Below are 12,505 nucleotides of genomic sequence, written 5' to 3'. Positions count from 1 at the left end.
GTCGTCAATAACATGGCGCTCCGATGCGGAGATTCAGTAGGGGCACTGCCGTAGAAGCGTATGGCTTCCTGTGTCAATATTGTGAGATATGTTCAATGTGCGACTGAGGCCAGAAGCTTGGCTGTCAAAAGAAGCACGAAACTTTTGCAGCAGGTTCACCAACTGGCTTTGTTCTGAAGAAGACGTTGTGAAATCGATGGAGCGGTGGAAAGCGTCAAGGAGTGACTGCTCAACAGCAGAGCCAGAAATGAGTGCGCTGAGGTCCATAGAAAGTAAACTAGATGGAGCGTCAAAAATGTGACGGGCGCCGATCGGATGCACGTGACCGAGATATTCACCATGGAGTAAAGGTAAATGCTTTTCTAGCGTATTGTACACGAGCGTCTTCGTGACGCCATGGTAGGAGTAAGGAGAACGACAGGCAGTGGAGAACATTTGCGTTGAATGAACAGGGCAGAGGGCGTAAAAAAACATCACCATGGGAAATAGCGTCACACGACACAGTCACCAGCAGAGAAGAGCGCGGTGGTACGGTGGTGTCGTCGGAAACAGACAGTTTATAATACGGCAGGGAGGCTTCGACAGCGTCAACATCAGGAAGTGCAGATAGCATCAGAAGTGCATCAGAAGTGCATCAGGAAGTGCAGATAGCTCAAGTTCAGCGCGACAGCAGTCAATGACGGCATTATTATTCGTAAGGAAGTCCCAGCCGAGGATCATGTCATGGGAACACGAGTGCAGCACTACAAATTTAACGATATACAAAATCCATTCGATGAAGACCCTTGTGGTACAGGCTGCGAGAGGAGTTACACTTTGTGCGTTAGCCGTTCTAAAAGATAGGCCGGATAATGGAGTCAGAAGTTTGCGGAGTTTGCGGCACAGGTTGATGAAAAGGACGGATTGAGACAGCTCCGGTGTGGACAAGCGCCATGATGACGATACCATCGACTGACACTTCAATGACGTTTGCTGGACAGGGGCGAGGACTTGTGCATGGCGATGAGGACGCAGTTCGGGTCTCGGGAACTGCGGCCGTTAGTTTTTCTGGTCGGTGGGTCCGGAACGTAGAAGCATAGGGGAAAGCGAACGTCGACGTGGAGATGGGGAGCGGCGGGTGGGACCGTGTGGACGATCAGAAGGAAAGAAAGAGGAAGGAGGGCTTGAAGGCGAAGAAGAGAACTGAGGGTCGAAAGAGGGCAATCGTCGAATGTTCTGAGCAGCCTGGCGATGACGACAATAACGTGCCACGTGGCCAACACCGCCACATGCAAAACATATCAGACGGTTGTCGTGGATCCACCATTGGTCGGAGTAGACACCGACTTGCGGCTGGGGGGCAGAAAACTGCGGCCGAGGTGGTATCGGCATAGGCGGCGGTGAATAGTTCGGCGGTGAAAAGGGCGGCGATGATTACGTAGGCACTGGCTGGAACGCAGGCTTTCGAGGCCGAGCAACGGCCTCGGCGTACGTGAGAGGTTCGGCGACTGGCGGCGGCTCACGGGCGGGAGGAAGAACTTGTGCGACCTGATCTTGAATGAAGTCGCGGAGTGTAAACGTCAATCTGCGTGGTTGATCGGGTACGCAGGACATCAAAGAGAGCTGACGGGCGACCTCAGCGCGGATGAACTCTTGGATCTTGGAGAGAAGAGGGGCATGGTCTTCTCCTACGTCAAGGGTGGACAGGCTGGACAAAGAGTTGTCGAGCACCGAGGGACTTCGGGTGGAAAGACGTTGCCTGCGCAACTCGTCAAAACTCTGGCATAACTCGGTCAATTCTAGGACAGTGCAAGGACTCTTAGAAAGCAACATTTGGAAAGCGTCGCCCTCAATGCCCTTCATGATATGTTTGATCTTAAGCTCTTTGGACATCGACACGTTGACTCGCTTGCAAAGGTCCAGAACATCCTCAATATAGCTTGTGAAATTCTCCCCAAGCTGCTGGGACTGAGTATGCAAGCGTTGTTCGGCACGGCGTTTGCTTACCTCAGGCCGTTTGAAAACTTGTGTGAGGCTCGTTTTGAAGACCGACCATGTAGGGAGTTCCACTTCGTGGTTTTTAAACCACTGCTTGGCCACGTCCGACTGGTAGAAAGAGACGTAGGCCAACTTGGCGGCGTCATCCCAATTGTTGTGAGTACTCACTCGCTCGTACATTGAAATCCAGTGGTCAACGTCCTTTTCTTCTTTGCCTGAGAAAACAGGGGTATCTCGCAGTCGCAGAGAACTGGCGCAGAGAACAGTAGGCGGTGCCGGTGGAGGAGTTGGAGCGGCGCTTGCGTCGGTAGGCATATTGGATGGTAAACTGCGATTTCGAAACTCCAGGGTGATTGAAACCCAGCAGACTCCATCACTTGTAACGGAGTGTCTTTGCAGAGCAGAACGCAGAAGGCGAATCAGTCAGCAGCGCCCGGCCAAGCGCAGCAAGCACGAGCTTATGCGACATCCTATATATATATATATATATATATATATATATATATATATATATATATATATATATATATATATAGCATGTCGTTGCAGACCGGCACCCGTGATTGTCAGCAGCCAATTACGTGTGTACGCGTCGATCCGTGGTGTGGTTTTAATAAACGGTTGCTAGTCAGTCGAGTCGTTGTTGGGTTTCCGTGGAGTTTGTTTGACTCACTCGTGTCGGTGGGTCGATTGCCGGTGCGTGCCAAGTTCCGCGTCCAGTCGTCGGGCCCTTTGCCTTCGTACGGACGCCACCCGCCGACACAACAGAGATGAATATGATGGCCTAAATGTATGGCTCACACCCACTCTGGGTAAACTGCACGTCATCGCTGTCATCTTCTAGCTGTCCTATGAATCAGTTGACGTAGTGCAAAAAATAAATTCAAATACATTATCTACTATATCGCTGATAGAGACACCATACATATTGACTAAGAGAACCAGGCATGTTTCTCGACTTGAGTAACACGAAATCAGGACCTGTCACAAGAGCTGCAGCTGCGGATTCACATGAATTCACTTAGTGCACTGACAACTACTGAGCCCTTGTGTCTTATCGTTCGAATTATAAAAAATGACCATTCTTTCGGCGACATGTCTTTGTTAGGGAAGACCCACTTTGCAAGTACGAAGTTGAACATCTTAGAAACAGCATAAAATTATCACAGCAACCGATGTAGAGAACTATTTAGAAAACTATGTACGCTATGCCTCGAAGAAGTGAATCACTTAGATGTAGAAGAGATGGCTAGCTATATCTCCGAGTATATCCAAAACTCTGCGAAAAAGAGCATACCCCAGTCTGGCACAAATAAAGTTAATGCTAAAACCGTGATGGAATGATAAATGCGAAGTCGCAAAAAAAAAACGCCAGAACAAGGCCTGGAGAACTTTTTTTCGCTACCTTACAGTAGAAAACTTGGTAGAATTCAAAAGCTGCAAGACAAATGGAAGACGTATACGCCGTACAGCCAAAAAAGAAAGCTGTACACGCTACATATTTTCAATAAAATCATACGCAGATGCCAGCAAAGTGTATAATAGGGTTCATAAACTCAAATGACAATGCTCACACCCTTTGCCTATGGTAAATGACTGCGCCATTATAATCGAGGAAGAAGCAGACAGCCTTGGCGAATACTTTGGGAAAATATCAAGTTTAGAAAATTATACCGCTAAGTTCTTACGCCATAAAGGAATAGCTGAACGTGCTCCTCTGCGTTTCAACAAAACTCACTCAGATGGATACAATCAGCCACTAACACTCCATGAACTCAAGCTTGCGCTAGGTTCTTGTGAAAGTTCAACTCCTGGCCCTGACACAATTACCTATGAAATGATCCGAAATCTCCCCGACGAAACGCTAAAATGTCTTTTATGTCTTTACAACAAGGTTTTCTACACTGGAAACATACCCTCTGCTTGGAAAGAGTCAATATTTCTTCCAATCTTCAAACATGGCAAAGATTCTTCTTCAGTGAACAGTTGCAGGCCTATTGCACTCACAAATTGCCTACTCAAAGTGTTTGAAAAGATGAATAATCAGTGCCATATCTATTTTTTGGAACATAATTGTATATTGGACCCGTGCCAATTTGGTTTCCGAAGAGGTAGATCTACAATTGACAACCTTCTTCTCCTCGACTCATACATACGCCATGCATTTGTACATAGCCAACACTGTCTTTCTGTTTTATTTGATCTTGAGAAGGCATATGATACTGCCTGGCGATACAGAATCTTGCACGACTTATTTTCTTTTGGTATATATGGTAGGTTGATGGATGTCTTAAGAGATTACCTATCTAAAAGCAAGTTCCGCGTAAAAGTAGGCAATGTATTATCCCGATTATTTATTCAAGAAAACGGAGTATCGCAAGGAGGAGTAGTCAGCTGCACACTTTTCATAGTTAAAAGGAATACTCTTCACTCGGGCATCCCAACTGCGATATCGTATTCAGTCTATGTGGACGACATCCAGATAAGTTTCAAATCGTGCAACTTGGCTATATGTGAACGCCAGATACAGTTGGGTGTTAACCGGCTTGCGAAGCGGGCTGATGAAATTTTAACACTGAAAAGAATACCTGTGTACTGTTTTCTAGACGAAGAGAGATCCATCCCAACCCTTGCATACTAATTAGTGAACAAAGCTTAATTGTTGCAAAAGATCAAAAGTTCCTTGGTGTCATCTTTGATGCTAAGCTCACCTTCATCCAGCACATAAAGCAGCTGAAGATAAAACGCTTAAAGACTTTGAACCTTTTAAAGATTTTATCCAATCAGTCGTGGGGGACACACAGGTATTGCCTCATATCTCTGTTCAGAAGCCTGCTTTTGTCACGCATAGGTTATGGTTGCATAGTCTATCAGTCAGCTTGAAAGACATCACTCAAGATAATAGACCCCGTATACCACGCAGGTATCCACCTGGCACTTGGGGCCTTCCGTACCAGTTCTGTACAAAACCTTTATGCACAATCAGGCCAGTGGCCCCTAGATTATCAGCGTGCCTATTTAGGAGTCACGTATGCAATCAGAGTCATGTACCTGAAACAGCACCCATGCAATGCACTTTATACAGCTGTTTCCACAACCCGACTATTTTTAAACCGGCCTTTACTCGCCCCACAAATTCCGTTGGAAATATACGTTTCGTAAAACGACTTGGAATATATTTAGAGGACTTACAGAAAATTGACTATGCCGAAGTCGTTCCACCATGGAACCAGTGCCCGATCACTTGTGACTGGTCCTTTAAAGACCTCAATACAAAAACTTGCCCAAATACGCTAATAGAGCAACATTTCTTGGCTCTCGAACACAAATATTGTTCTACCGCCTTCTTCATTGATGGATCATAATCCCAGCCATCTGTATCTTGTGCAGCCTATGGCCAAGACCTCTCAAACAGTAAACCTTGCATACATACACCAAAAGTTTCACGGCTGAAGCTTATGGCATTCTGCTTATTTTCCAGCACATAATACGACGCAACATTCCAAGGTTTTTAGTGTACACAGATTGGCTAAGCGTTCTTACTGCTCTGCCCTCTGGCAAGTACAGCAGAAATCCTGTTTTTAGCCAGCTTCTCAGTGAGATTCATACAGCATACGACCTATACCTTTCAGTTGCGCTATGCTGGATACCAGGCCATTCGGGGATCGCAGGCAAGGAAATAGTGGACAAAAATGCCCGAGAAGCAGCTAGTCGGCACACTATCAATAAAAGCTCTGATGCTAGTGTGGACGTAAAACCTGTTGTTCGTAAAGAAATACGTAGCCACTGGCAAGCGAATTGGGACAAACAAGTTGACAACAAGCTCCACCTGGTAAAACCTCAACTAACCAAACCTTGCCCGCAAAAACTGAATAGATTTCCCGAAGTCACCCTTGCCCAGCTTAGGATAGGCCACACTTATGCCACACACAAACACCTTTTGACAGGTACTGAGCCACCGACATGTGTACACTGTGGAGAGAGTTTAACCGTTTCGCATGTCCTCATCCAGTGCCCTGGGCTTCACCAAGAGCGTCTGACTCACTTTGGAGAGCTTTACCATTACCATACACCACCTCATCCCGCGCTGTTTTTATCACTCGACCCAATGTTTAATCTTAAGAGAGTTCTTAAATATCTTGCAAAAGTTGACTTTTTACAAGTTGTATCGTTTCGTCCTAGTCACCAGGCTGGGCCCCACATTACAGCTACAACCTGTTTCTTAACAAGAATGTCTGAGCCTTCGCACTTCTTGCTCAATTAGGAATTGGGCAGCGAGGAATTTGAAAATGGCCGACTAATCTCCCATGAGAAACTACCTCGAATGCATTGTATTGATTTTCACGTTCATTATTAGACAGTGTATATATTTTGATACTTCAGGTATGGCATTACACTGCATACATTTTAAACGATCATTTTAAGCTACACAACTGATATTGTATAACATTTGTACTGGCGCTCTTTGGCCTCAAGATGCCCTTGAGCCAATAAAAATCTAATATAATAATAAGCCAGAAAAATATTTGTTTTTGGCTTCTTGTACGTAAAGTTGGCTTCTCCGCGTAGATTGAAGTATGTTACGTCATTTCACATCACGTGACCACACTCGCTGAACAGCAGCGCGAGAGGCGCAAGGAAAAGTTATGCGCAACTCTGCTACCTAAAGGTATCATTTACAGTAACGAGTCTACGCCACCAAACATGTCGCTGCAGTGGGGACGGATGCAGTGAGGAAACACTTTCCCACGCTTTACTTGAAATACAAGCATCTACTACCCACTGAGAGCTTAGTCGAAAAGCTGTGACGGAGAAATTGGGCAGATCTCACGTACCTTGAAAATCGGTGTTCTGCGAAGCATGCAAAGGTTAAGTGACAGTGTTGCATTTTTTTTATTCAACTAAATCTTACAAAGTGACGCTAATGATATGTGCAAATGCTGTACGCACAGACACATGTTAAACAGTCGCATGTTTAATGTTGTGTAACCACGCCAACAGAAACATGGACATTATCAACAGCAGAAGCGGTAAGCTGATATACATATACCGCTTGTGCCAGCGAGGATGGCGGCCCTGGGCACTGCTAGATAAATCAGCTTCAGTGAATGGCGCACCACTTGACGTTCACCCCCCGTGACTGCTGTATGATAGCAGTACGTACGTACTATTTAAAAGGTTGGATAGCCAGCAAAGATGTAACCACAGTTGACGTCTCACGAACATTACGGTTTACTTGAAGAAGAGTTAGTTGCGAGACCTGGCGTAGCTCTGTGGTAGAATATTTGGTTGCCACGCAGAATGCTCGGGTCCGATTCCTGCGGGGACCCTGGCATTTTTTCTTTACATTTGTCCGGCGAAAGCAGGCGATGTCATCTTTTTCTTCACGCTCATGCGTTGAAATCACCAATGTGTGTTTTCACCGTCCTGGGTAAATATGAAGCTTCAATCCCCTGTGCCACACACCTGCATGTCATTGGCATATTCCCGCCAACGGGTATGTGCACACGTCTCAACAATCACGTGTCTGGCGGAAAGTGTTTGCGACGTACGCGATGACAATGTGACATTATTCATGTCATGGCCAGCGAGTAGTACTCGTGAAGAAACGAAGCGGAAATGTTGTAGGCCCGTGTACTCAGATTTGCGTGCGCGGTAAAGAACCCCAGGTGGTCAAAATTTCCGGAGCCCTACACTTCGGCGTCTCTCATAATCAAATGGTGGTTTTGGGACGTTAAACCCCACAAATCAATCAATCAGTCAAGTACTCGTGAAACCATCTTGATCTCCCATACTAATTTTCGTTTATCCCAAGTGAAGGGGGTGATCACCAGAGCACTCAAACATAGGCGGCTAGATATTTAGACAGATACGTAGAAAGACGCCAAATGTGCTTTAAGTATGCAAATAAATGCTTGCCATTTGCTATATACCGAGAGATGCAAGTTTCAAAAGCACATACGAATAAGAGCACACCACAAAACGAACATAAAAAAGCCGATGAAAAATAGATCTTCTCCCATTATCGAAGTCCACATTGCCATAGAGCATTTTCTCAAGGCATATCCATCAGCCACTGTCCGAAAACGCACGGTATTTATCAGACAGAGCCAGGTCCAGGTCTTAGTTGGTCTTTGTCTACGGCATGCGCTCCTATTTCTAGCAATCATGGATTCCCAACTCGCCTTAACCGCCATTCCGACGAACTTCATTGAACCGCGCGGTTCTTCAAGAATAATGGCAAGCGGGCGCTTGATTTCTTGCTCCGCGGCCGAGTATCTGCATTTCGCTAGTAGATTCAGAACGACTTTACGTTTTCCACATCGTAGCAACTTACTCCGTGACGGAGCGTTCCGCGTCTTGCAGAGACGGATTTCATCGGAACTCCGAGAATGCGTTGCTGTCATTCCCGGTACAGCTACGTTGTCTTAGTGCTTTTTGAGGCACTGAAGACAAAAAATAAAAGCATTTTCTTACCAAAAAAGAAAAGCATTTCCTGCGCACGCTAGGGTGCCTTGATGCCCGCGTGCTCTCACGAACACAGCCAAACCCTCCTTGGGAGCAGCCCGACAGCAGAGCGAGAGGGGCGACGTACAATATTCCTCGCTGGGTACCTGTCGGGAGAGTGCGTGCCCCGCCATTGTCTAACGTCGACAATACTGATCAATCTGCTTTCAAAGCAAACATCGTCACACTAAATTTTGATTTTTTTAACGTGTATTTAAAAAAGTATATGAATAAAACCTCCCAATTAGTACTCTCGTGCAGCACTTTGCATGTCATACATGAAAAAAAAAGTAATATTTCCGGAGCCCTCCACTACGGCGTCTCTCATAATCATATGGTGGTTTTGGGACGTTAAACCCCACAAATCAATCAATCAATCATGAAAAAAGTGTTGTTGACAGATACTTATTAAGAAGCAATTATAAACACAACATGATGCAAGCGAGTACATCCCTTTTCTTCATAGACGTATGTATGAGCTACAGTAAAATTTTGTTGTAACTAAGTATACTACACGTTAATAATTGAAAAGGTTAAGCACTGCACTAGGCCGAACGTTCCGCCATGCATAGCTCTACAGGGCTGCATATGTTCACGTTTGCAATAAATGAATCTGCACCTGGCAAAGAAAGTGATAAGTGCCGATCAGCGATCACAGTGAGAGGAATTTTCTCCAGAATAGGCGCATAGAATGTGTCAAAGGATAAAAAAAGTGAAAGGAATTGTAAGCCGACACTTGTATCTCTACGCTACATGAAAGGCACGCGCAAAGCCCCATTTCCTTTGTCTTTCTACAAATCCTATGAATGAAAAGAAAAGATGGCCCTCGGAAAACAAACATTGGCACAAAGATTCATGTACAGGAAGCAGTGGCATCAACCAAGCGAAACATAGAGCTCAGGGGATAATCAAAAGCATCGGTGCTTCACTCTTGTTTCACTGATGGCGTCAATCTTTACGATATGCCCTGTGGAAAGAGATCTGCATGACACCTTGCCTCTTTGACCCGCGCACGTCCTGTCACCGTTTAAAGAGGCACAAACAAATAAATAGGATAAGGTGTCCTTCACGGCATGCCCTGGTGGTGCGAGTAGGAACCCATGGCGTATCCGTAATTCTGCACCATCACGCCGTGGTCATCGGGTGCCGGTGGGTGGGTGCGTGCATTTGCGTGCTTCAGGATCTAGTGCACCGGGGCCGGAGACGGACTGGGTCCCGAGACCTGAGACGTCTCGGGTACCGGCCCGGGCTCGGGTGTGTAGGTGAAGGTAAGTTCCGTCGCGTAGATGACGCCGTCAGAGCGTACCAAGGAGATGGGCATCTGGGTGGACGAACACATCCCCTGCCAGCCCTCACGGAAGGTCGAATTATCTGGCAACGCGCAGAGAAGGCACTCGGCACTCCGGTATATTGTCTCGACTTCGACGTTGCCTAACCAGACGCGCAGGTTGGCCGTGAAGTTCTCGCCAGTGATCTCGAGCATGGTCACGTCTCCGCCACCGTTCAGGTGCAGGCTGTTCACGACCGGCACAGGCGTCACGGGTCCGCGTGTGGGTCCGGCACCCTTGAAGAACCTGTACTCGGCCTTGTCTGTGCTTACGATGGTCCACGAGGCGCCGCCGTCGATCAGGTCCCTTTTGACGTCTTTGCAACACGGGGTTGCCTGGAACTGGGTGATGTTCTCCTGAGACACACACAAGTACATGCGCTCGGTGTCCTTCATGTAGAAGGCGCATTTCTGTAGCTGCAACACCGGCTCATCGGCGTCAAGGAAGACGTTCTGGTTGTCTACCTTGCGAATGATAAGAGGCGGAAGTGTCATGCCGGTCACCGAGCACACCAGCTTGACAATGGAGCCGTAGTGGATGTATCCGTGGCGCAACTCGGCCTTGTCGTCCAGCAGGTGGATGGAGAAGGCGCCCCACTGGCTCGAGCTGGCGTAGAAGTTTCCGCCGTCGACGTGCAGGAAGCGCATGCTCACTGTGCTCAAGCTCTGCCGGTTAAAGAGCGTCACCCAGGTGCCCGAGGCGATGCATAGGTCAGCGTTGTTCAGCAAGTGCTTCTTCGTGCTCTGCTGAGAGATCACCATGATACGCTTGCTCTAAAACGCGCCCACGGGCTCACCATTGCCATAAAACAGATTGACGTAAAGCATGAACTGCTTGCGCTTGTCCGAGCCGCTGATGAACAGCGTCCTCGTGGTGGAGTAGTTCTTGTCGCCGAAGTCCAGCTGCTGAATTTCATGACCCGAGTTGTCGATGCTTATGAAGGCGCGCAGCTGGGCGCCCTCCTCGCTCTCTTCCGCACGAAGCAGTTGGTCCCGTCTGCGCTGCCAGCCGTCGCTAAGCAAGTAGACGCACGGAGGTGGGCAGATGAACCACTTCTTGTTTCCCCATGATTTCTGGGCGACCTTGGCGTGCAGGATGACTATAACCATGTCGCCACGCTCGCGCAGGTAGTGGTTCATGGCGTGGCGCGACAGCTGGCTCTCACCGCAGGCTACTGTCACGGCGGCAGTGGTACTCACCATGGGAATCTGGAGCAGCTGCGCACGGGGCGGCTGGAGGCGCAAGTAGGGCGAGCGCTGGGGCGCGGCCGAGGTACCGGGACTCCCGGCGACCGAGTCGAGCAGCGCGTTCGGTTCCTGGTTGCCGCCCTCGTAAAACCGCGCCTGGGGGCTCGACAGGTCGACGGGCTGGCCGCCTCCCCATGCCATGAGCATATCGCTGTAGCGTCCATAGTCGCCGTAGCCGGCCATGCTCGCACCCACGTATAGGGTACCGTCGTCGTGCGGAGACGAGTAGTTGCTCTGCGGCGAATAACGCTGCGAAAGATGCAGACGATGTGCGACGGTGAACGGCGCATATCAGAAACTTACGCATTGGAAAGAAGGTGAAGGACACTGTGGTGGTTTCTTCTAATCAATTCGCCGGTGAATGTTTAGTTCTCTTCTGTGAATACATCATTATTTAACATGTGTGCATTTTTATCAGTATTCGAAATTCTCTAAGCGCTGATAATAGTGTCGTTTATATAGGCGTAAGCGCTTCAGAATATTTGTTTCATGACACGTGAGAATGTATTTTTAGCATATGCTTGTTTTCAATGCGAGTCGTAGTGCTACCCTGCCTGAAATCAAACTGTTGTAATCATCCCGCTCCAGCATTTTTTTTATTTTATATGTCTTGATGATTTGATATGTGGGGTCTAACGTCCCAAAACCACCATATGATTATGAGAGACGCCGTAGTGGAGGGCTCTGGATATTTCGACCTCCTGGCGTTCTTTAACGTGCACCCAAATCTGAGCACACGGGCCTACAACATTTCCGCCTCCACCAGAAATGCAGCCGCCGCAGCCGGGATTCGAATTCGCGATCTTCAGGTGAGCAGCCGAGTACCTTAGCCACTAGACCACCGCGGCGGGGCTATTTCATATGTGTGTATGTATATACACGCTCACAAACACGCGCATGAATGCCACGCGTGCGTAGCCTGATCGTATATATGTATGCGTGTTCGTCCGTATATCATGCATATCATTTGTAGTATGCGTAGTGGACGTGCATATATCTGCTTTAAATATCAACTAGCTACTGCTAACACGAACAAGCTATTGTCGAGAAGCAATTGACCCTATTCATTAGAGACCTACAATAACAAGGATCGGCGAACGAAGAAAAAGGAGTGCTTCTATTAGAACCGAAACTATAGTTTGCCTTACCTAAAGATAAATTGGTCCAGGTATAGCTCCGTTCTAAAATGCCATTGATACACGCCGTTCGCCACACGAGTTGCCGCGTAGTTACTTCGAAAACTGTGAAGGCCTTACCTGTACATCAGTGTAGCAACGCAGCGAAAAAGTGCTAGCACCTTACAGAGAGACCCGCTTCACATGAGCTTGTCCTTCTACAACATCAGGTTCGCTAGACATGCGGGTTCTTCTACTTGAAATAAATCTATGCGGTTCGCCAAATAGAACAGATATTTCGGCGCTCAGCGCAAGTATTTCCGCTGTTTCG

The 12,505-nt window shown here is 47.6% G+C and overlaps 1 protein-coding gene across 1 annotated transcript; it reads right to left on the bottom strand.

Annotated features, from left to right (window-relative positions):
* Nucleotides 1-8,847: 8,847 nt before the first annotated feature.
* On the bottom strand, nucleotides 8,848-11,525 carry LOC119179057 (recombining binding protein suppressor of hairless). Its single transcript, XM_075869757.1, is given in 1 exon segment — nucleotides 8,848-11,525. A coding segment is annotated over 1 exon segment (1,575 nt). The 5' UTR covers nucleotides 11,243-11,525; the 3' UTR covers nucleotides 8,848-9,667.
* Nucleotides 11,526-12,505: the final 980 nt, after the last annotated feature.

The sequence above is a fragment of the Rhipicephalus microplus genome, chromosome 7, assembly GCF_043290135.1.
Source record: "Rhipicephalus microplus isolate Deutch F79 chromosome 7, USDA_Rmic, whole genome shotgun sequence".
NCBI classification, from domain to species: domain Eukaryota; kingdom Metazoa; phylum Arthropoda; class Arachnida; order Ixodida; family Ixodidae; genus Rhipicephalus; species Rhipicephalus microplus.
This window is presented reverse-complemented; position numbering and strand designations above follow the sequence as displayed.